Source organism: Daktulosphaira vitifoliae, unplaced genomic scaffold (genome assembly GCF_025091365.1).
Source record: "Daktulosphaira vitifoliae isolate Bord-2020 unplaced genomic scaffold, ASM2509136v1 Scaffold_1, whole genome shotgun sequence".
Classification (NCBI taxonomy): Eukaryota; Metazoa; Arthropoda; class Insecta; order Hemiptera; family Phylloxeridae; genus Daktulosphaira; species Daktulosphaira vitifoliae.
In genome coordinates, this window is record NW_026099572.1 from 65,430,315 (window position 1) to 65,457,406 (window position 27,092).

General features: G+C 25.3%; 3 protein-coding genes across 11 annotated transcripts in view; 2 read left to right on the forward strand and 1 right to left on the reverse strand.

Annotated features, from left to right (window-relative positions):
• The window catches only part of LOC126896245 (nose resistant to fluoxetine protein 6-like), a 113,395-nt gene extending 105,116 nt beyond the window's left edge, over window positions 1-8,279 (forward strand). For both annotated transcript variants that reach the window (XM_050668881.1, XM_050668882.1), the window contains 5 exons: window positions 3,085-3,226; window positions 3,301-3,490; window positions 3,629-3,771; window positions 5,175-5,301; window positions 7,958-8,279. In XM_050668881.1, coding sequence (XP_050524838.1) covers window positions 3,085-3,226; window positions 3,301-3,490; window positions 3,629-3,771; window positions 5,175-5,301; window positions 7,958-7,989 — 634 coding nt within the window. In that variant the 3' untranslated portion in view covers window positions 7,990-8,279. The remainder of the gene's footprint in view (window positions 1-3,084; window positions 3,227-3,300; window positions 3,491-3,628; window positions 3,772-5,174; window positions 5,302-7,957) is intronic.
• The window catches only part of LOC126896261 (uncharacterized), a 162,240-nt gene extending 139,662 nt beyond the window's left edge, over window positions 1-22,578 (reverse strand). Inside the window, exons 1-3 of one of the 2 annotated variants that reach the window (XM_050668904.1) lie at window positions 22,183-22,574; window positions 11,573-11,903; window positions 10,361-10,934 (exon numbers count right to left, since the gene is read on the reverse strand). In XM_050668904.1, coding sequence (XP_050524861.1) covers window positions 10,571-10,934; window positions 11,573-11,903; window positions 22,183-22,399 — 912 coding nt within the window. In that variant the 5' untranslated portion in view covers window positions 22,400-22,574 and the 3' untranslated portion in view covers window positions 10,361-10,570. Of the gene's footprint in view, window positions 1-10,360; window positions 10,935-11,572; window positions 11,904-22,182 lie in introns of those variants that run through there. The other variant, XM_050668905.1, reaches the window with a different exon arrangement.
• The window catches only part of LOC126896244 (nose resistant to fluoxetine protein 6-like), a 173,506-nt gene that overhangs the window by 120,413 nt on the left and 26,001 nt on the right, over window positions 1-27,092 (forward strand). The gene's annotated exons all lie outside the window — the stretch shown is intronic.

Here is a 27,092-nt window from a genome sequence, read left to right on the forward strand (position 1 = left end):
ATGGAGTTATCGTCTTTTGACTTATGTTCATACATTGGGAAAAAAAGGTATCTTGATTTACTGTTAAAAATGTTTTTTTGCGTTCCTGAAAAATCATATTGACTGGAGTTATCCTTTTTTCGCTTAGCACGGCAGTATACCCCACCCAACGACTATACTAAAAATCTAAAATAATTATATTTTGATAGAGCAAGAAATATTAAAAATGCACAATTTTTTATTATAAACTATAACTTTTTAGTAAAAAATTATAAACAAGTAAAAATCAAAAATATAAATTAACACAATTTGAAAAATTTTAGTAATCTTCAAAAATGAATTCTGTTTCTGATTTTCAATCGTAATAATAAGATTATTAAAATGTAAATAATTAAGTTTTAATACTTTTATTTCACTAGTTTTACAAATTAGCACTTTATTGTCGGTTGAATATATTTCTTTGCCTAATTCCGAAGCAAACTTTTGCAATCGAGCTGGACTTGTTAGGTTTTCTTTTAGCATTGATTAATGTGAACAGTCTAAATACTAGTATTTATAATTGAATCTCAAAATACTAACTGAAAACAAAAAATAAATTGACACGATTTACCACAAAATAATCTACAAATAACAATGTAACAACGCTAGAAATACGATTATAGTCTACGGACTTATCAGAAGAATTTCCTTTTAATATGTACCTTTATGTATTGTTGTGACGAAAATAAATTTATAGATAGCCATACACATATTTGATTCAGCGGATGGTGGTAGTGATTGTGCGATAATATTAATTCCAGTGAACTGCTTAAAACTTATAAAACCCAATCAATATCATAAACAAATAAAAATAACTTCAAAAATACTAAGAACATATTAACGAGTAAACATATTTTAAAAAAATGATTTAAGAATTTATTTTTTTTTTACCTTCATTGAAACAAAATTTCCTTGAATTTACAGGAAATAATATACATTATAACTCCAACAAACCAATTATATGCCTAGTATGCCCCAACACCCAAAATATGCATTTACAAACTTCGTATTTTTATAAATATTGTTATGAAATGGATCTGTAGCTCATTTAACTATTATAGCTCACGAGCTATAATCACTAATAATAAAATACTTAGAATTTACAAAATTATATATACTTTTTTTTACAAACAAAATATGTAATTCTTCAATAAATTGAGTATTTTTTTCGTAGCATAAATTGAATTTACTTATCTTAAAAAATATAAGCAGTGAAAATAGGTCCTTTTAACGAATACGCGTACGATTAAAATTACAACATTATCGTATTTTGTTGACTATTATTTTTAGAGTTTGCTATAATATGTAATTAAAAAAATATTTAAATTTTCTATAAAAAAACCCATATCATTTCTACCATGTGGTTTTCTATAAAGTCTATGTCGTTTGTGAAGTCGTCACTAGTCAACGACTTTGTATTAGATGGAATATTGGGAATTACATGTTTACTAAAAATAATTTTCCCCAAAATAGTTTCCATTACTATTATTAATTTATATACTTCAATCACGTATAGGAGAAGTGCTTGACGCGCACTGTCTCGGGTTCGAAACTCGGTCACGAGCGGTTTCATTTTCCGAACGAGAGATCAGTTCGATAATTGGAGTCGCCATCCCTCTCTCCGACGACGGACTTACCACCCGACCGGGAGTATAAATGGTTAAGAGACGTCCTCCTTTAGGAGAGGCCGTTATGGTCTTTAAGGGGCTGATAAAACGTTAAAAATAAAATACATAAATTATTATGCAATCAGCATTGAATATTACACAATGCTTTACAATTAATAAAATAAGAAAATCATATAACTAAAATATAATAAAGAGAAAATGTTTTATTTTTTTTTAATATCTAATTCTCGATTTTGTAACAGAATTACTATGCATAGAATTACNATTTTGTAACAGAATTACTATGCATAGAATTACTATGCATTACAGAATTTCTATGCATAGAAATTCCTGTAAAAAGTTAGTATTAGCCACAGATTCAATATGTTGAGAGAATAATGATTTGATTAAAAGATTTTAATACTTGTTGAGTGAACTGTAATTTAGAAAATGAAATGATAAACACTGATTTTTTATCTAAATAATTTGTAACATAATTCAGTTAAAATAAACTACAATTAAAATATTCAATAAACATTATACTTACAAATGTCATTAGAAACATAAAATTTATAAAGTAACATGCAATTATATCAAATTTGATATAATGTGATAAAATAAACAAGGCTTATAATTTAATTTTACATTTTTTGAGTAACAATTAATTAATATAACAATTATAATAAAGAAAATTTATCATAACAATTTATACTTTTTTTTTTTTTAATCAATTTTTACAATATAGAACTATATTTAAATTATGTTTCATGTTATTTTTTGCTATTACCTAAAATATTTTAAAAATTAAATTTTTTATTAACATTTTTTTTTGAAGATTTGAAGATAACCATTTTATAAATTAGTTTTAAATAAAAATTTTTCATTGCAAAAACTATTTTTTTAATTCAGTAGTTACTTCGGTATAAACGTAACTACTGAATTAAAATAAAAATTTGTGGTATGAAAATTTTTCTTTAAAACTAATCTATAAAATAGCTATCTACAAATCTTGAAAAAAAAAAATTTTAATAAAAAAATTAATTTTTAAAATATTTTTTATAATTGCGAAAAATAACATAAATCATATTTAAATATTATAGGTCTATATTGTAAAAATTGATTAAAAAAAAAAAAAAGTATAAAATGTTATGTAGATCATAAGTTATATGAGCTGTCAATTAGATCTGTTTCACTCTGTATATAATGAAATAAAAGAGTAACAATTTAAAATTTAGGTTCCCTCAAAAAAAAATTACAACTTACATCATAATCATAACTAGTATGAAAATGTTTTATTGTTTGTTAAATATGCCAGTACTGCACCAATGATTGACAATAATTGTCAGTACTGATATCGTCTATTATACATAATCATTTTATATCNTGATATCGTCTATTATACATAATCATTTTATATCTATATGAACATCAAATAAAAATTATTTTTGTTTAAATTTAGTTTAGCGAAAAGTGTTACTAGCAATATATACTTCATGTCAATTTATGTTAAATCGCATACAAGAGTGGGTCCATACATCGTAGGAGCTATATTTGGTTATTTGCTATATAAAAGAAAAAAAAATTCTCCTAAGCTTAGTATAGTAAGAAATATATACTTTTTAAGTTCTAAAAAAACACTGTATTATAATTTCATACTGATTCAATTAAATTTCAGATGAAAAGTAATGTTTTACTAGCCATTTCTGTATTCATAATGATGTTTTGTTGGTTTAGTGGTGCTATAATTTATCACCCTTCTTACGTTTATGAACCATTTCTAGCTGCACTTTATGGATCTACAATACGAAGTCTTTGGGCAACGGGAATAGTTACTTTAATTTACACATTAATATTAGGACCATCGAGTACGTGAAAAATTATTTTTATATTTTGAAAATTAAATTATTATTTGAATAATTATCAATAAAATTTAAAACGTTTAAAAAAGTACTTAATATTAATTTTCTTTACCATCACCTAAAACAATTGAACTATTATTACAGATTTCTTAAAAAATATTTTATCATGGAAATTATTCAAAGTTGTAGCACATTTAAATTTCAACGCTTATATGGTGAATTCAATATTTCCTGTCACTGATACTGCAAGTAGAAGAACACCTGATCATTTTAATATCAAAATATATGTAAGTTTTATAGTTTCTTAGTACCAAAAAGTGCTTCTAACTAGTACGTATTAAATAGAGGTTAGTCATATCTTATAGTGAGATGCTATTTAGCTAATTACTAACTTATTTTAGGTTATTGAATAGCGCGCGCTGTTCTAATATTCGATTAAAAAACAGTTAAATTTTAAATGAGTAAAAGATTTAAAATATTTGCATGCTTCTCAAAAATTACACTTTAATATGCATACTAAGACGCTGTCAAAATTTGCGTTACGATTAATTTTTGGTGTTACGTCAATAGCAAATTAATAAACACGGATTTATATTTAAATCTCATACATCCGTTACATTTAAGACTATGTCATAAAGGCCTAATTTAGGGTTTAAAACTAAGTTTAAATTTAGCTACATGTTAAAAAAATGTTTTGAATTGATAATGAGCTATACAAAGTGATCGGTTTACTATAAACCACTTGATTACTCACACAATAAATAGAACATTAGAAAAATAATTTTTGATTCTTTTTGGTTACATATAATTCTTGATTTATCAGCTAATATTTAGTTTTTAGAATCATCCCTTATACTTAGAGAGGTGTCAACTATTTTTGTTAATGGAAACATTATATTTTGAATGTTATTCTTGGGCAGGACGAAGATTACGTCAAAAAATGACTCGTGTTAAAAATAGAAGCACCCATTCAATACCTCCAGTCATTAATTGAAATTGTTAATAACTCTAGAAATACTGTTTTAAAAAATGTTACCGACCAGTCATTTTCTTAATTAGATTATTTCCTATTTTATAATCTAGTTAAATATGTATGTTGCCATTAAAAAAAAATAAAGTTGACACCCCTTTAAGTTATAAGGGATGATTCTAAAAATTAAATATTAGCTGATGAATCAAGAATTATATGTAATTAAAAATAATCAAAAATGATTGTATTTGTTTTTAGAGTAATCGAGCGGTTTATGGTAAACTGATCACACTGTATATCTCATTATCAATTATTCCAATAATTTTTTTAACATGTAGCTAAATTTAAGCTTAGTTTTAAACCCTAAATTAGGCCTATATAACATAGTCTTAAATGTAACGGAAGAGTGAGATTTAAACTTAGATTTTATTTTTAAATTATATGACTTTCAAGTTGGTTCGTACACTTGACATTCAGACATTAGATCAATACACTTGATTTGTGATTCTACATATAATATCCTAGGTTTTATGTATACAGAAGTCCTTATCTTAAATAATAAATATGAAAGTAACACACAATTCGTAATGATATTTTTGTATTAAAATTAAAGTGTTTCGTCTATTTTTTGTCATACTCTTAAGTAACAAAATTATCTTATCAATAATTTATTAATACATTATTACTAATGTATTAAGAATGAATGTAAATTTATTTCAGATTACTAATTCTGTATCGGATGTAGTAATGAGTTATGCAGCAAGTTTGTTTCTCTATATTTTAGTAGAAAGACCGTTCAAACTTTTAATTAATCAGATATTTATTTCAAAACCAAAAGTAATTCAAAGTAGGTATGAAAAGAGTTTTAAGGTTAAACATTTGTTAAAAAATCGTATATCTGTAATAAATTGATATTTTAATACTACGGTATCGTCTTAATACGAGGAAAATGAATTATATTCACCCTTTGCCGTAATACACAACAAAACACTAAAGGGAGGGTGAGCGAGGTGTGTAGTGTGTACGAAGATGATGATGAGTCTTCATATCTTGGTATTCATGCACGTGTGATCATACAGCAGTTACTGTGCTCAGCTTACACTCCGGATTCGCTGTGGGTGTCGAAAGGCCGTTGTTATAGGAAGAGAACAAGGGTAACACCTAAGTATGAAGTGCAGACGAAAAGCAAGACACAAGTACTCTTGAATTGTCGAGAACGAGAGTAAATAGGGGAATATGGAAATATGGAAAAACAAAGACTTTATTTTATGCAATAAGCCGGACAGCGACAACCGAGTACTGAGACTGATGAATGACACAAAGCACTGAAATGGACTGACCCAGATGGCCAGGCCTCTTGAGTTTAAAAAGTAATTCAGACGATTGACAATTTTGCTGTAAATATTAATCGCCAATTCAACAGTCTCTAGAAGCGAATGTGCTGTCTGTATTTTATAATAATAATTTTTTACAATAATGGTAACGTGACACCATCACACTTTATATAAAAAAAATGTATTTATGCTTTTTTTTTTCATTTGAAGGTATTGGGAAAAATTATCCTATTTAAATAATACCGTAAAATGAGGTGAATTGCAATACCTGAAGAATGTTATTTTATTTTACTGTCCAATGCTATATTAATTAATTATTCTGGGTTTTTAATTTAAATTTTATGGAATCTAGAGATGAGGACGACTTAGTTAACAACATTAGATTTCCCCTAACATCAAAACTCTATTTTAATTTTATGTTTAAGTTGAAAAATCTCAAATATTGTTGCAATTTATTTAATTTTACGGAATATATGTGCTGTGTTATATACTCGCTAGGTAATTCTTTTTATGCTAGATACTCGATTTCTCTTATAAAATAATTTTATTATGAAAATCATTTTTGGTATTTTTTACTTTCATATATTTCTCAATTTATGTGTAATGTAAAAATACAGTATTTTATTTTCAGAGATATAATACATGTGCGATTTCAAAGTATATATTAGTATTTTTAAAATTACATAAAGAGGGAATATGTCAATTAAGAAACAAAAATCTTCATCTTCTTTTTCCTTACCTTAATCCCAACTACTTGGTATCGGCCGACGTTTATCCTAAATTTTCACACAATCTTCAACATCAGACGTCGTCATATCACATTCGAATACACCCCATCATCTCTTTTTTGGTCTTCTTCCTAATTAAGAAACAATAATGATTCAAAAAATATTATTAAAAAAAAAAAATGTTTTAAATTCTAATTAAAGCTTTATAAAATATAATAAATACATTTTAAAATAGTTTATTGATAGAAATAAATCTTTTTAACTTTATCAAGTCATAAATTTGATAATCAATAAATCAAACATACTATTTTTATTATTGTTTTTTAGGGATATAATTTGCAACATTAGTGTTAAAACTAGTTTTAATACAAATTTTGTTACTAATATAAATTAATAATTTTGATTACAAAAAGCTAGTTTATTGATCTTTTTAGTATAAGAAATATTTTTTCAACAATCATTTGAAAAACGTTACGTTGAGGATTTGTAGATAAGCCATCCAAAAATAAAATTAATCTCTCAAAAAATATTGATATTCAATCTTAATGTAAGATAATCGCTTCGCAGCTAAAGCTTAACATAATAATAATAGTAACGCATTATTATAAGAACATAAGTAATTAGTAAATCAAGAATTAATAAATCAATTTTACAGTGAATTATGTATTTATGAAATTGTAATACAATGTGATAAAAAAAAAAAATTAAAGAATAGATTTATTTCTTTCTGCAGTTTACGTTTTATTTAATAAAGCTAGTTAGGTAAGTAAAAGAAATTTTTACAAACAATTTAAAAAAAATTCACAATTCCATGTTTAATATATTTGTAATTTTTTAAATAATAAAATAAAAGTTATTAGCACAATACTTATCTAAATGCTATATAAATAGTTCAAAATAATATATTTAATGATTTTGTTTGATAATTATGATAGCCCGATCTTTTAATATTCTTTTACACATATTTTTTTCTTAACATAATAGATAATTGTTTTTTATAAAATACCGTTTATATTTTGTTTTGTACAATACGTTTAATAGAATATTATATAAATTGAAATATGTAATTTACAACACCTGCTTGTGGCTATTATTGTTTGAAATTCAAAATATATTTAAAATACTAATTTTTTTTTTAGTTATAAATTAATGTTTTAAACATTTCACATTTTATTAATTTTATACTTTATGAGGATATCAATATTATTTTTTTTTTAATCACATTGTATATAATTAATTATGTTGTAAAATAGAAAATTATGTAACTGGTTAATAACAACTTTTGGACCAGTACTTCAAATGTTATTAACATTTTTTTACCTAGACGATAGACAGTAAGCACCTGATAAAGTTCTAATAATAAATTTTTTCATATCCGTGCCTCCAGTCTGTATTTTAAAATGGTAAATATTTTAATATTATTTTATTTATTCTTTTGCAGATAATAAGTGCCGAAACAATCTAAATCATTAGGGCCGATCCTTATAAATTTGTATTCCAACAACAATATTTAGAACATTGATTGAAATGTTGATAGTTTTTAGGTTTTTTTAAATTGTAAAATTTCGAATTGACCCTCATGTGTAGTGTAAATTTTTAAGTATATTATGTGAAGTCAACTTGATACTAAAGTATATTTTATGATGCAAATTTTATCATATTTTAATATTTATCCGTATTTTTACTTATAAGTATCCAGACTTATTTTAATTTGGAGAAGTGTATTTATATTTATTTTCAAAAATAAAATACTTTATATTATTTTTAATTGAGTTATTTATATGGTTCATTAGGTGAACATTAAACTGTATGGTAAATGTTAAGATATTATTTAGTATTGGACAGAAGTTTTTTTTTAACTTAAAAAACATAATATCAAATTTTTATCTANATTTATTATATTATATCACAACCAAAACCTTACTTTTGGCTCACTATATACGTGAAAATGGTTTGATTGTTTTTAACAACACAATTGTAGAATGAATTCAATAGTTTTATTTACTTTGAGAAGTTGATTGATTTTATAATAGGTCAAGCCTCGTTAGTAGTACACACAAACATTCATTTTATTATTAAATTAGGTTAACTGATGCGTATTTATCTAAATGCGAGCACGTATGTTTTTGTCATAATTTTAAAATTATAGTCAACATTTTTAAATCCCTAAACATGTTAAAGTTGTCATTTTAATTTCAAACTTTGCACATTTTTTTCATAATATCATAAAAACAAATATGGATAAATTATAAAATTATTATTATTTTTTAATTTGTTGCTATTGAATTACTTATTAATAAATATTTAAGAAACTATATATTATAGAACAAAAATTATTTTTGAAAATGGCAATATAGTTCCATTACGGATTCATCTAAATATTGTAAACTACTGACATTTTTTTTGTCAACTATAATTTGCTACACTTTAAATTTTAACATCGATTCTCTTCGTTTTTATTTTTTAAATCATAAATCAGTATATTAGGAATTTAATTTTTCTAAATTTAATTTTCGACCATAAAACGGTTCACAAATAAACCTCAGCATTCTCAGGAAACGAGATTTTTTATTTTAAAAATTTTTATTACACTTCTTCAATAATTGATCATTTGAACCCCACTAAATACAAATTAATATTTATCGCTGGTACTTGAAGAAAGGAGATTAAAAAATTTACAAAGTCCATTAAAACATGTGAACTCATTTATAAGTGGAAATTACAGGGTTGAAATATATTTCATAATTAAATGTGAGATGTGTCTTAATATTAATAATACTATTATACAGGGTGATTTTTTTATCATAACCCACTTAATTACTTACAGAATAATAATAATTTAAACATTTTTTTTTTTTTTTATCTTTAGTTACACATTATTCTTGAATTATTAACTATGTAATACTTTTTAAGTTCATCCCTTATGCCTGGTAAGGGTGTCAACTTGGTTTTTTTAAATGGTAACACATATTTTTAATTTAATAAGATGTTTGAGTTTTTAATTTAATAATAAATGGCATTTGAATTTTTAATGTAACTTAATTCGTTTATTAGATATAATCATTTAAAGTTTCAAATTTTTGAATTAATATACAGGTATAATACACAAGGGATTACAAATACAGTTAGCTAATTGATTTTTTATAACATCGATATTAGCAGGTACACAGCATTGTTATTATCAATTGTAGTAAGGCACATTGTTATGAGTTTATAAATACACCAACTGACAATACAGAAAGTATATCTATTGATATTCATAATTGATAATAAACAATCCGTGACTGAGACAGCAATGTCATAAAAATCCAATTAGCTACCTGTATTTACAATCCCATGTGTTAAAGTTATATTAAAAATTCAAATGCCATTTACTTTCAAATTAAAAACTCAAACATTTTATTAAATTAAAAATATGTGTTACCATTTAAAAAAACAAAGTTGACCCCCTTCCAAGGCATAAGGGATGAACTTAAAAAGTATTACATAGTTAAAAATTCAAGAATAATGTGTAACTAAAGATAATAAAGAAAAAAAATGTTTAAATTATTATTATTCTGCAAGTAATTGAGTGGGTTATGATAAAAAAATCACTCTGTATATAGAATTTAAAATATCTTGTTAGACTGTATAATCAATATAACAATTATAGTTGAATCTATGATTGATATTTTTGTTAAATTAAGAAGAATATTTTTATACGTCAATTCTGTGCTATTTACTGATACAGATTAATAATGAATGCATTATACTGTCAATAGTATCATTTACCAATAAAGACTTGATCGACTAAGTCTTATACATCACACGCAATGTAACTTAATTTAATAATAAATTACATAGATAAAAAAAATACATTTAATAATTATTACACGTGTATCGACTCATGCGATATAAAAACAAATACTTTATTCATAACAGCTAGTTTTAATTTTCGTATAACGTCCCTTGTAGTCTTAGAATAGAACTGATAACATAAATAAATGACTAAGGATATACCATGCTGGGTAATATTATAGCACAACAAGTTTGCTCGAACATTATGCATCTAAGGCTAACTGTATGTCCATTTTCTCTTTGTGCGTTTATGTCGAATCGCTGAAATCAATAGTTGTGCTGTATAATCTGCAGTTGTGGTGTTGGATAATTGAACAGCATCTACACATTCACCATTGTGGTCCATGTCGCATCGAGTTGGCATGCTACTGAACAAATTCAAAGGTGCTTGCCGTTGACTGCATCCTGGTTTTCTGCTGTCTAGAAGGACTGTGAATTGTTCATTGTTAGGACACGGTCCATTGGTGTACAGCTCGTAACACCGTCCGTTGGTCCATGGAGCTTGGGGTGAGTTTAAAGATATCGGGGCCCATCGCCATCGCGTTAATGACATGCATGTGTCTACAGTACAATTTCCAAACCTTTAAATTATAAACAAATAATTTTTAAATCACAAAGTAAATATTTAAGTATATATTTTACAGTCGATGTTATAAAATACTTTAATTGTTTATGTACACTTAGGATACTAGTATTTAAAAATAAATTTATATCATGAAAAATTATAGAAAACCATATAAACTAATTGGCTAGTGGCATTATTTATTAATAATTTTCGTTCAAGTGTATAAATATTATAACAAATAATAAAATAAATATACATTTATGGAAAAATAATATTGTCATTCAACAGTGTAATTGAAATGTATATATTACAATATATATATATATATATATATATTGTAAATATACTCATGAACAAATGTTATGAGTAAACAACAAAATTTAAAAATCAAATTTTAAAAATAATTAAGATGGTCTACAAGTTCAAATTGTTGTTATCATATTTACAAATTTCAATTTCCAAATTTTTTCACCAAAAATCTCTAAAAGTCTCAGAACATTTAAAAGCTTAATAGTTTAATACAAAGTAATAATAAAAAATTGTGCAATCCAACGTTAAAGTTTTCATATTGTTTTGTTATACTTAATTTGATTATCTACAAATAATTAATATGTAGCATTCGTGATAAATTTTCCGAATAAATGAAAACCTTACCCAGGTCCTTGCGTTTCAGTTACTACATAGCCCAGGCGACATGGACCTTGAGTGTAAACAGGATAACAAGCTGTGTTGAGTTGTTCGTCGACACGTGCGTAGCGCATAGCCATGTTATCTGAACACCTGCAATAACCCTCACCATAAGCATCGACAGCCAATCGGGTATTTTGGTTAGGACATAATTGTCTTGACGATTCATTCATTCGGTGACAGAATCCATCTAATGGCCAGTAAACATCTCCTTCACTACATCGGCGTCTGACACATTGCGCTTTAATTGGTTGATTGGTATCATCTAAACCATCAGGGTTTATAACTAACCACTGACCTAAAATTAAAAAAAATTTTTGTACACCACACAAATTGCACAATAAATACGAGTATTCAAAAATCTTCATTATTAATAATTTAATAACAATAAATAAAAGAAGTCATATGTAAAGTAGATACTAGAGGTTTTCATGGTTTTAAAGGACGAATTAAAAAAACTATTATAATTGAAAAATCGAGAAATATAGGTAACTAACAAATACCAAAAAGAATTTTCTTAATATAGTTATTATTTTAAGAGAAATCGAATGGCTACGAGTAGTTATCCAGAGCTATAAAAAAATCACCTATATATCAATATGACCCTCTATCATAAGACATTGGTAGCTAGAACTTTTTTTTTTTTGAAAAGGGCCACCCTCTTCCTTTTTAACATATTGGATTGAAATTAAAAGTTGCAAATATATTTTCTGATACTTAAGTCATTTCTATATATATATATATATTTTAAGAAGGTTAATTAGGGTAATTATTCCCTTTCTAATAGAACTATATTATTTGATCCAAAATATAGACAAAATTGATATAACAAAATATAATAATAAAAAAATTATAATTTTTTTTAACATCAGAATAATATTATTTGTTAAACTCCTGAGGTCGTTTATGTCTATAAATTAAAGTTTCATGTAATATTTTTTTAACTTATTGTAAACATTATATGTTTTAATTTAACATATGTTTCAAGTTGTGGTCACCCTTTATATAAGGAAATTGTCTAATTTTTAAAAGAAGTATATCGAATGAAAATAATGTGTATGAAATCCTTTTTTTTTATTATAAAAACCATCTGTACAATTTAAATTTACAATAAGTTTTTTTTTTTGACACTTTAATTAATGACATTAATAACATTAAAGGAAGTCACCTATTGGTAACACCTTAATTAGATAATGAAATACTTACAAAAAAATTTATATTAATCCATAAATTTTCAAAAAGTTATAACAATTTACAATATAAAATTTTACTAAAAAATAACAAGTTTTTAAACTACGGCAGTTATTTGAACATAAAAGATAATGAGATTAAATAATAATTTAAAGTAACAACAATTTTATTTATGCTCTTAAGATATCATTGAAATTTATGAATACAAGTTTATGAAATAGACTTAAACTTTGAAACCTTACTCTAAACTATATTTTATAAATTATAAGTAAACTATAAGTTACTTAAACTATGTTTTGATAACTGTCTAACACACCAACATGATAATTAACTACCCCACAATACAACGACAAAGAACCTCGCAATGAAACATTCAAACAGGAATTTGATGACAACTTATGACAGGACACCACAAATTGATTAAAGATTTGAAATCGTGTAAACGATAGTTACCGAATATGTCGTGTGCTATGTAGCACAACCAATAAAATGACAACAATAGAACTGAAAAAAAAAATACCAAAAAAAGTGTGCGTCTAAAGAATTACAATGAATAGTAATAAAAAAAAAAAATTGATAAAGAATCAAAAAAATTAATTTTTTCTAACCTTGAATTTTTCAATCGAAAACATGACATTTTTATAACAAAATGGCCGACTGACACTGACTCATCAGTTTGTGGTACGTGAATATTATAAACGTAGATGGGGTTATGAAATGCCCGTAATACTAAGATTAACAAAAAAATGACTTAATTTTTACATTTTTGTAGAGCTCTGAATCGGTCTAGTAATATTTGATTAACTTCAATAAAACCAGTTCCATTATCACTAAATTGTTCTGAACATTGTCGCCTTTGTGTAATGAAACGATAAAACACTACTAAAAAGTCTTTTGTTTTCAAAGTAGATTTAAGTTCTAAATATATTGCTCATGTGCACATCCACATAAACACACACATAACATTTGAATGAGTTTACTTTTCTCAATCTACTTTTAACTATAATAGAACCACAAAAGTCCATTTCAGTGCGAGCAGAGTTACTCGCTCACGAAGAAGAGCTGTCATAAAAGGGATACTGAACCTTGGCTTGGATTGAAACATTGAATGCATTTCCAAACAACTTTTCTAGCAATAATCATAATACGTACAAGCCAATATATTTTATGCATATGCGTAAGCTAAATCTGTGGACCAACATGCTTAAATGTCGACGATCATGTTCGAAAAGCAAACATGTAATAAATGAGGTAGGGTGTAAAAAAATTGGCTGCTTAGCATTATATAACGTAAAAGCATTTTTAATTCTTCCTTCCACACGAATTAGGACATCGCTATCAATAATAGTGATTAAGTGATTTGAAGCAGCAGTGACCATAAAGAAGATTATTGGTCTTGGATGATGATATCGCTGAAAAACACTTCACTTTGTGTTTTTAATATCAAAAATGTGTGACCCAATCTTATTTCTTAAAGACTCAAGAGATCCGTTTTACGTTGTAATACGTTACCTTTCTTCATTTTGCAATTAATAACAAACCACTGAATGAAAGCAGTTACTCGAAAGATCCAATTGGAATAGTAACTATTGAGAACTATCTTATGTCGTTGATACACTAGCTTTATCTATCACATTTCAGGTAATTATGCAAGCAAATTTAGAGTCAAAGGCCAAATATCTTTAGACTGAGATAATAACTGAGAACCATTCCATCTCAATTTGAATTAATCAAACCGTTTTTTATCAACTTCTTGAGTGATTAGACTAGGAGGATTATCGGTAGTAACAGTGTGACGCCATTTAATAGAGATAGTCACATCATTGTTTCTACCAATTCTATTAAAAATATAGACTTGAAAAAAATACTGACTTTGAATCCAGACAAGCGAAATTGTTGAATCGGTCAATAGATATACATTTTGCAGTGAAATAACAAAATTTAATTTCGTTAGCTCTTTCTGAACATCAACCACAAGTTCTGCCAACAATAGAGCACCGCATAATTCAAGCCTAGAAATTGTGGATACCTTAAGATGAGCTACTCTTGATTTAGAAATGTACAAGTATGCATTGACCAACCCATCATCATTATATGACTGTATATATACAAGCACCAAACGCATTTCGTGAAGCATCACAAAACCTATGTAATTGCATACTAGAAATTTTAGTACTTATTACATTTTAAGGTATGATTAAAATACTGAACAATTTTAAATTTGAATAAAGTTGTATCCAACGAGATTTTAAATCTTTTAGCAATGGTTCATCACAATCTATTCTTAAGTTCCACAATTGTTGAATGAAAATTTTACCCTTAATTAGAATAGGTGAAATTAAACCAATAGGGTCATAAAAATTATTTACATCTTATAATAAACTTCTTTTAGTCATATTTTGTGAAGGTAACCAATCTTTTATAATAAATTTGAAATTATCTCCAATGACTGTTGTCACAATAAGCCAAGAGCACTTATAACTTCACTATTCTTTAATTCTACCATAAAATTAGGATCCTTTGAAAATCTATCCATAATAGCCTTGGCATTGTAGCACCATTTATGCAGAGGAAAACCAATATTTTCTAGTGATGAACGGAGGTTTTTGTAAATAACATAACATTCTCCTTCAGTACGTCCACTACTGAATGTCATCCACATAAAAATCTTCAGCTATTATCCAACGGGATTTGTTATAAGACAATTATTGTGTTACTTAAAACAAGCAGCGCGTAGCTAAAAATGAAACATACTTCGTACCATAGATAATAGTTCGAAGTTTAAATTCATGTAATGGTTCATTAGATTGGGAACGGTAGAGTATTCTCAGTAAGTTACAGTCACTATCATGCAGCAAAACCTGTCGGTACATTTTAGTCACATCTGTTGCAAAAAAACGTTATAATATATGAAAAATGTAGGATTGCACCTTTGGTGCCTTTATTAATATATCATTTAAAGATAACTCTGATTTAGCAGTAGCTGAACCATTAAAGACTATCCTGATTTTGGTGGTTACACTGATTGATGATGAATAGGTCCAGTGGGTTCCATATGTCCCATATTTTAAGTTGATAAATTGGATACAATATACATTTGAACTGTTTATTATGTGAACTAAAATAGCTATTTTTATAACTGTTTGGTGTTTATTATAGATTAATTAATTATATAGAAATAAATTAGTCAATCCTGTTTTCGATAAAGATATATATTTATGTAATTTTAAGTATGAAAGATTAATATTTGAGTTAAAACATAAGTATATAAAGTATTTTTTTTTTTTTTTTTGAAATTTAAATAAATGACAAGAATTTAAAAAGAAAAAAGTTTAAATTTTAACAAAAATCTTTTGTAATTTGAAAAAGCATAAAATTATTTTATATATTCAATTTATTAACTGCTTTTTTTTGTTTAAATAAATAAAATGTGTTACTAACAGGTGTTTGAAAAAATTTTAGCTGTCGGTAAAAATAGAGAGATGTGTTAAAACTTGACGAATGACATAAAAGTTGTTATAACTAAAGATACTCCACTCTCTGGTATGTAACAACGAAAATATAATAAGTAAGAACATTAGTGGTGAACATTTGCTTGTTTAAGTATATACACCTATGTATTGTAAAAGTTTAATTAATTACAAATAAATTAGTTTTGTTTTATCATAAAATGAAATTTTAAACAACTAAGAAGGAGTATTAACAGCACAATAGAAAATAAAAACATTTCATTTTCAAGTAAAAAATATAATACTAAGTCTTTACTCCGATATATAGTTTTTTATAGGCAGTATACAAACTAATAGAGCTTTTATATGATAAGTATAGCGAAAAAGGTAATTTAAAAATTTTTTACTGTTGAGAAAAAATACCAAGTTTTTAATTGTTTATTGACGATGAATCTACAAATACTTATAATAGAAAAATCTTTAATAGAGTAAATTTATTCTTCAATGATTCATTAGATATAAAAAATACAAGATATATAGATAAAATAAAACTTTAAAAATTTAAGTTCAAAATGTACTTAGAACGTAGGACTTAATAACAATTTTTTTCACATCTACCCTTAAATATTATGAGATATTTTGAATGCAATTTCGTACTAATGTTGAGTACTAATACCTTATAATGTCGTAGAATCAATGCGAGGGTGTTTTATAAATTTCTTTATGTAAAAAGTGAGATAATAATACATTTTCACAACACATAATAATGGATAATTAAGTCTGATTCTTTATTCACAACATTGTTATAATATTTTATGATCTACACCTTTTGTATAAAACTAAAAATCTGAAATACATTTTTCAAGTGAGTGTTTAAAATTTGTTACTAATTATAACATGTCAAGCAATAATACATAAATTAATAATATACGCTATATTTAATTTGTTATTTTCAGAAATAAACATTATACATATGTTTACAACAAATAATATTAAAAAAAAAAATTTTCACTTAGTTTATAATATTACTAACATTCATTATTAGATATTTAGTAGTAAATAAAATCTATACATTTTGATTTACTGGGTTATTTCATTAGGATTATATTACTACGCAATTCGCTTTACTCTTTAATTTTTATTTAATCCTTTCTCTTATTAAAAACTTTTGTTATAAAAGATATTTATAATTAGTATTTTTTGAATTATTCAACTTATACATTGATCCTCTAACGAGAAAAACTTTTTTTTCAGTATATAATATAAGGTAAACAAATATTTAACTATCAGAAAATCAGAAGTTTTGAAATTTATTTAATATTAAATTTATGAACTTAGTTGATAATTGTCGATTAGCAATCATTCAAAGATGATTATGCCAAGTGAACTTTTATGAAAACAAAAAATAAAAGTCTTTGAAATAATTTTCCGAGCTTACATATTTTGTATTCATTTTAATACAATATTTATAAGATTCTAGAAAACATATAAGTCAAGTCAATTTAAATATTATAGGTTATTACACACTTGTGGCTTACATTAATAATGACGTTTGTTTTTCAAGTTTTATAGTTAATAAAAGTTAAGATTTTTATTTTTTCAATATGATATAATTTTATTATAATTACTAAAGGTTAAATAAATAAAAATGTCTATAGGTTTAAGTAATAATTTTGTGTTACATTTGAAACAGTGTAATAATGAATTAACCTTCAAATGTAACAATATATTTTTATTGAAGAATGCATATGATCAAAGTGGAATTCACACTTGTCAAATACCTTCAATAATTGTATGATTAACAACGTTTAAATTTAGTGATTTTTAGTATCTTAGAGTCTACTGTTTTTGAATTTAATGCAATTCAAGTCAAAACAATTAAAATATATTATGATCAAAGAAAGCAAATGTAAATAAAAAGTAAAAATGTAAAATAATTTAAAAGGAGATACATAATTGTTAAATTTTTATTTATACTTATAAAAATAACTATATACTTGAGGATTGGAATTGTCTTATTTAAAGTATTATCTAGTGAATATTCTAAAAGAAATAATTAATTTATGATTACCCTATTTATTTACTTTTGCCTTGCTTGACCCTATAAAACTACTACAAATTTTTGATGAAATACACTATACAAATTTTTGTAAAGCAAATAGTACATTGTGGTTTATAATTTATTTTCACGTTCAATTGAATAATTTATAATTAGGTTATACTATAATTGGTAATTAATAAATATATTTGTGTCACTTCCCAAAAACTATGTGTTTTGCCGTATCACATTAGTTATGTTTTTATTTATTTTCAAGTTTATTTCACCTAAATTCATAATTTAGATCCTCATACAACAGTATAATTTTTACAGATTATCGAGTATAATTTTATTTAGCTAAAAAGTAACTAGAAAATTTTAAATAAAAAGATGTCTAACCAAACTAAACTATCGGCGTAACTTATTTTACATAAAACAATCGTAACAGTTTTTTATTATGTCAAGGGAATTAACAGTACAGTAAATTATTAATTATTTAAATGTTATTCAAATGATTCTATGTGATGAATTTGACGTTTTAATCACTGATGTATTGTTACACATTTTCAAATATTTATTAACTTAATAGGATGAAAAAAAATTTATTTAAATTATGTCACTTAAATATTATATATAAATCATGATAAATAGCTCAACGGAAATGTTCATAAAACCAACACTTTCAATCTGAAAATAACATTAAATCCATATTTTATTCTGGAAGATATTTTCCTCTTTTAAAAAATAATAACTAACGATCAAAATTCAACAACGATGAAATTGCTATTGAATAATTAATGAGCAAAGGAAATTATTTTCAATTCAAATACATTTCATGTATATTCTGTAAATAAGTCATAGCTTTTAGAATAATTGAAATGTCTTTGTGAGAATAACAGCAAGAATCCATTGCAAATAGAATATTCCGAGAGAATATTATTTTCCTTAATGATTATACAATTTTAAGACAGGTAGTAGGAATATGATTAAACTTCTGAATTAGTGAAAACACTATGTCAGTGAGTAACTTTGTCAATTCAAATAGACGGACGATGTTTTGTTTTTTGAACCAAAGTTGTTTCATTAACAGCAAAACTTTTCTTTTATTAATAGATATTCTTCAATCTGGAATCATGTATTTCATACCAAACATACCTGAACTCGAGTTTTTAACTAGTTTAATTCTCATTAGCGTTGTCTTTCTTAGCTATAAGTTAGTAAACTATGTGAGTTACGATTATAGGTACTAATAAATAGCATAATATTAATATAGTTAAAATATTCCTTTGAACCAAGGCTGTTTACTATAATTATTATTTTATCACAATAAAACTATTTATATGTGTGGTTTTTATAAAATTAACTATACGCTGTTTGTTGCTGTATAAAAAACAATATGTGTTTTATTAAAACATAATTCAAGGTAATATGTTATTTATTTTCAAAAAGAAATAACTGATCCATGACTGCGGTCATGATAAAAATAAATAATTAATGAACGTCCATATTTTTTAATTTTTAATTTTGTGTATATTTTTAACTAAAAAAAAACAACAATAAAAATAATGGACAAATATTTTCTCTCGTATATAATACACCAATAAGAAAAATCGTCTTGAATAATTGTTATTTTATATGTTAAACAGATAGTTGTTAATATACAAAATTGAATTCAACTGAATTAATTACAGATACATAATTTCAAAATCAAAATACACATTACCCATATGAATGAATGTTTATTTATTCAAATTCTATTGGATGTAAAAGGATAATTACAGTTGTTATTATCGTCATAATTATGACTAAAATCAATAATATTAATATTGTTGATTTTAGTTTACATTTTAAATGAGTAAAAAAAATTAAAACTATATATTTCTGCTAAACACATCAGTTGAGCAGATTTTCAATTGATAACCAAACTATCTATTGTAACATTAAACCTTATCACACTTGTAATAAATAACAACTAGCTTCTAAAACGTGAATAAAATGACAACTGAAATTAAAAAATTTTGAATTGCCCTAACCGTTTGATTTAAAAAAGTTATAAATTTTGAAAAATAAATATATCTGAACAAAGATGTTTTTAAAAAATCTTAGATATTCAACTACCATTAAACATATGTTATTTTTTTTCTATTCACTTTCCTGTTTATAGGAGGAGTGAAAATAGCAATATTTGTACAAAAAAATTAACTTTTTCAACTTTATTTTTGTAAATATATTAGAAAATTTACCTCATTCAAAATAAATATCATGAAATATACTTAATTTTTTTTTTTTTTTGATATAAACTTCTACAATTTTACATCAAAATCAATATATTTTTTTAAATACTATATTTTTTTTTTTTTTTGTAAAAATAACTGAGTAAAAAATGTTTAATTTCATTTATAAAGTAAAATTTTCATAACCTTAACAATTTTTCTTGTTTGATTTTTAAAATTATTCTTAATAATCTGTATCCTTTAACTATACATAAAATAAAAGTTTGTTCAGTATACTTAAAAAAGAATTTTTTTTCATTTTTAAATAGTGATGTTAATTATTTCCAAAATTTAATTTTTACTGATGAACTCTATGCTAAGTCACCACTAAACTAGACAAAGGTTGTACTGTTTTTTAATACTATAGTTGTCTAAATCAAATTTCTAAAAGTAATCAGTCATAACAATGTACTTGGTTGCTCTTCTAAAAAAAAATGTTCGATATATCCTATCGATACTTTATAAAAAAACTCAGGTAATTAAGAGTGTATTTTGTTGTAAGAACACTTGTAAATATAGCTAATATCTATTATAAAAAAAATCGTATTATAACATTTTTTTATTGGGACTTATTAAACTAATATTATAGCATAATTTCTTAATTTAAAAATAAATATTGGCTTATCGTTTTATCTTTCCCTCAAGTACAATCAATTGTCCAATAGGTATTAATAAAAAATATTATTAAGTATTTGCTTGATACTACTACAATAGTAATATTAAATTTGGAATAATTTATAATAAAATGTTAACGAATTAGACCTAAGATCAAAGATTATTTATTATCATTCTCATTAAATTAATAATCTAAACAATTGTGTTTGAAAAATACTACAGTATTTCAAACCAACTACACGGAGAATATATATACACAAATTGTTCATATTGGTTTAAAGGACTATAGATAAATAGCTCTAAAAACATATACATTCTAGTACAGTCCACTCTGGTGTCTATATGTTTCATATCAGTAGCATATGCAGAATTTTAGTTTTGGTAGAATTTTCACAAGAGGTTAACAATTGACCCGTGGGGAGATACGCCTCTTTCCACTTTATAACTGAACTAGTTTCTAGGAGAAAACCTTATAATCTTACCCCTGTGTACACCACTGTATGATATCTTTAATAAAAAAACACCGAACAATGTAATCATTTTTTATCTTAACAACAAATAATCAATAATAAACTAAGCTATTTTAAAGAAGATTAATTTTTATATTAATTTCCAACGATTAATTTATGAAGTACAGCGTAAACAATCTTAGTACAGAAAATATACATTTATAATATATGGGAGTTATACAAAAGATAACGTAGTATAAATTAATAAACATAAATTATCGATAGGTTTAACGTCCCGTTAAATAGCTGTTATACCAACTATGGCTATTAAAATTAAATTTTTCTATGGAATTTAACGAATGTATCTATATTATCATAAAACCATGTTTTAATATTCTAACAGCTTGTTTTCCATCTATTATTTTCCCTAAAGCAATATTTCTTAGGATACAATTTTCAAAAGCTCGTAAAACTGTTTTAGAAAAAATAATGTTACTGATTGTGTTTATTAATTATCCAATTTATTTATACAAAACGATAAACATTAATAAAAAACACTTACCTTTGTGACAAGGTCCTTTAGTTAACAAGTCCCAACAAGTATTTCCAAATAATACTTTTCTTTTTGCCAAACACTTTTCATAATTATTTTCATATCCTTCTGGTACCACATTTGGATTTGAGGCTAACCCTACTAAAGTTAAATCCGCCAAATCGTAACTTATAACAGATGATAATAAAACATACACGTACACAAATAAAACAATGTAAAACTGCATAATCTTTTTACGGAAATAAATAATTGATTATTTTCGTTAATTAGTCTAAAAGAAAAATCAGTAATTTACAGGGATCATATGGCCAAACAAATCAACCCGATGTTGGTTGTTTGTGTACCACAGCTCCTATATTGACCGCACGTTGAACGCTGAACGGTTATGAATACAGTTCATATAAATAATTAAAAAATGTGCTTATACAGCTCTCTCCCTTCCATTGCACCCATTAACAAATGGTTAAGAAATGGGGCCTTGAGTGCATTCAAATTTATTTCGAGTAGATTCACGTCACCACGTTGTAGATGGTGAATCATACTACGAGAATAATTAATTTACTTAGTTTAAGATAGTAAATAGGTCTTAAATTAGGCTGATAGTTTACAAAACGGTTCATTTTTCCAACTGCCATCAACGTTGAACGTACAGCATAATTTATTTAACGCGTATTAAAGGAACAATTTTTAAGAATTAGGCATTAATAAGGATTTATTACATAGAAATATAAATGGAGAATAATTTTTAGATACGAAATAAAAAATAATTACATAACGAGTAGTTGATTGTATGTTTTTGAATGACTCAATAATTTTCTTATAATTTGGTCATCGACCACATAAAATAGTTATTATACTTTATTTAGACGTATTAAGGATATTTTAACTTTTTTTTTACTTATCTTAATGAATATGTTGTTTAAAAAAATCATAAAAATGTATTATACACTACTGTATAGTTGTATAGTATATATATATATAATACAGCTAACATAGAAATGAAACAGTTTTTTATTCTCTTAGAAAAATTATCGGTTTTTGATTTATTCCTTTCAGGATTACTAAGTATACCACATTAAATATGAAGATTGATTAAACATCAACACTAATAAATTTTATTTATAAGTTAAAAGTTCTTTTTCATAATATTTAAAACAAAATAACATTAAACTTAATTATAATTTTAATAAAAATAAAAATAATAAAGAACTTAAGTTTTAGAAAACTAACATATAATCAAGTTCAAACTTCATATAGTTCATTATTTAAGAAATCAACTATAAAAGAGTTCGTAAAATGTTTTTTCTAAATTAAGAAACTTGACAAAGTACTCAGAGTATTTTTAGGTCATAATTCATTAAAACGGCTCCCTTTTCATTTTTCCTATTTCAAAATATGAAAGTAGGTAATTTTTGAAACAATGAATTTTAAATTTACTAAAAAACTATCTATCAAAATCATTAATGTAATTTATCAAATAGAAATGTTGAATTTTTTATGATAAAATATAAATTTTGTTATTTTCAATCCTATATCGATTGAAATTGTTTCTTAAATATATATGTATTTATACTTACTTTTTAAAAAGCTAAATCAATTCAGATTTTGCACATAAGCAATATTTTACTATTACCGCTAAACAAAAAAAGTATTTTAATTGCAAAATATAATTATTCACATCCTAAATCTCTCACTCCACTTAATTGTAATCCTGTTATTTATTTATCATTCATTTCAAATTTTCTAGAAAAATTAGACAGTGTGTTTTTAATCAGTTTTATAAATATTTTATCTGATTATATTAAAAATATTTATTTTGAGTTTATTTTTCAGTGTTACTTTCTTTTTAATAACGGTTAATTGTTTATTTTATTCTAGTAATAATGATACAACAAAATAAATACACGTTTTTTAGGTCAATGATTTCTACTTAAATATTCAAGGTATTTGGCCAATAGATTTATTGATATGAATTATCAATTTAAATGCAACTATGTAAATAACATAAATATAATGATTTTAGACACAATTTACCTATGATTTTTTTGTAAAAAAATTATTTTATATAAACGCTCTATTAGAAATTTGCGAGTCCCAAATATCTTTTTCATTTCATTTCCATAGTGTAATTTTACCCTTTGCGTTTATATTGTAATTAATTCGTTATATTATAGAAATTAAAGGAATTTTAATAATTGTAATGTACAGGAATGGTATTAGCGTGTACTCTCTTTTTGTAATATTATTGCAGTGTATTTGTAAATTTTTAATTCCAAACTGATTATGGGCAGTCTACCTGATTACACCTCATAAAACATAATTGCAATTAACTAGTAAAAATACAATACATATATATTAAAAAATTGCATGATAGATGCAATAGTACAACAGACTAAAATTGAACTGTTTTTATTTAATCGTCTAATATTACTGAATTAGCAACATTTTTTTCCTATTATAGGGTGTAACTGTCAGGCAATGTTATTTGTGCCAAAATTTATATGCAATTTTGCATATAATGCAAATATGCAATAAAATTCGATATGCGACAATATCGAATTAAACTAAAAAAGAATATATCAAAATTACCGAAAATATCCTTGAATTTTGAGAAAAAATTTGAACAAACCGTTTTTTCTGGGATATTAGAAATTAGAAATTAACATAAACATTTCATAAATTGATAGAATAAATTAACACTTTAGTTTTAATAAAACTAAATAAATGATTTGATAAAAAACATAATTTTTTTGGTATATTTTATATAGAGCTCCTAATGAATACTTAAAAGTGCAATTACCTCTTTTATGTACTTCCTTTTTAACATAAAATCCCCGTAATAATTTAACTATGTAAAATATTAATTTAAAAAACGCTGGCTTAAAAATAACGTTTTTTATCAAATGTTACATTGTTTAAGTATTTTGTAATATTTTTTGTAACCAAAAAAAATAATAATATATTTTTCAAAATTGATAAGTATATTCTTTTTTTATTACTCTGAAAGTTGATTATTTACATTAGTATAATTATTTTATTTAAAAGTATAAAATTTTATCGTGGGATTATTATTTAATTTTAGTTTAGGCCAATAGTTATTTTTATTTATAAATAAACATACAGAAATCCGTTTCTAGGAAACAAAATTTTTATATGCTTAGATAAAATAAATAGTTTTCTCCTCAGGAGGCGATTTGACGTGAACGAAGAAAGTTTAAGTATTTTTTCACACAATGACACCTCAAACCGAACATAACGAAAAAGCTATAGCGTTCTCTAAAAAGTTTGTACTTAGTACAAATTGGCGAATGCCGCGCTCGAGTAGTATGTTTACAAAGCCTTCTTGGCAATTACACAAGTTTCAAGAACTGAAATCAGAGCTGAATTTCGTTAAGAACAAACTGGACAACTTCAACAGCGAAACATGGCATGCACATACGACCAAAATGAATCCTGCTGGATTAGTCATTGGTCATCTTAAGAAAAATATACGTCCTGATTTTTTGACTCAAGCTTGGTGTAAGTTCTATGAGATCTTAGGCAATTCTTCTTTGCTTACTCAAGAACGTACATCCAAAGCTAATTTCAACTCTGTACATCTCTGTGAAGCTCCCGGAGCATTTATTTCTGCACTGAATCATTACATATCACTAAATCATCGTAACTTAAATTTCGACTGGTTGGCCATGACACTTAACCCGTACCATGAATCCAATGGTCAACCTGATATTATTACTGACGACCGCTTAATATTGAACACATTAGACAAATGGGAATTCGGCCCGGACTATACTGGTGACATATTTCAACCGAAGTATCACGAACATTTATTGGAGACGGTTTCTAAAAGATTTGTAGACGGCGTAAGTTTGGTAACGGCCGATGGAAGTATAGATTGTCAAAATGATCCAGGAGAACAAGAATGTACTGTCATGCGTTTACATAATTACGAGGTAATGGTAGGTTTGAACATATTAAAAGACAGGGGATCATTTGTATTAAAAACGTTTACGATATTCGAATGTAACACAATTTGTAGAATATATTTGCTTTGTTGTCTATTTGAATCTGTCGAAATTCAGAAACCAGCCACCAGTAAGTCCGGGAATTCAGAAATATATATTGTATGCAAAGATTACAAAGGTAGAAAATTTGCAGAGCCTTTCATTCAGTCGTTCTTTGAAAGTGAAAACCACGAAAATGCAATGTTTCCTCTTAGACAAATACCCAGAACTTTTATTAACGAAATATTCAAGTGTTCAAGTTATTTTTCCAACTTACAAATAAGAACTATCGAGAGAAACATTAGGTCGTGGTTTCTAAAGGCCGAGTATTATAATGAAATGAAGGATATTCAAAGTTATGTATGCAAAGAGTTTATCAAAAGGTACAATTTAAAACCGATTCGTGAAGACCAAACTCTTATGTCAAAGAACGTATCCAAAAATTATAAAAAGAAGACATTTGACGTCTCGTACGCGGAAAAGATGAGCCGTCGTGACTTAAGCCTTCGAGAAGAAGCTGAAATATTGTACAAGGACATGACAAAATTTTGCAATTTAGAAAATAATATATGGAATAAAAATGTATCTGTACGATGTAAAAAATCTAACATCGATGTGTCACAGGTAAAATTTTGTATGGGAAAGCCGGTAACGAAAGTACGAGGATCAAAATTTTGCGATGGATCTTTACTTGATTGTAGAAATAAGATAATAGATAAATTTCCTTACGTTGAAAGAACTAGTGATAAAAAAACTCGATCCTCGTATTTTAAATCTCAACTGAAGAACTGTAGATCAGATATAACAGTTTGTGATTTGACAGATATTTATTTGGAAAATCGTATAAACAATGTCAAGTTACAATACAATTGTTTGCATGCTATTTTAGATTCATTGAAGCACACTACGAACGAT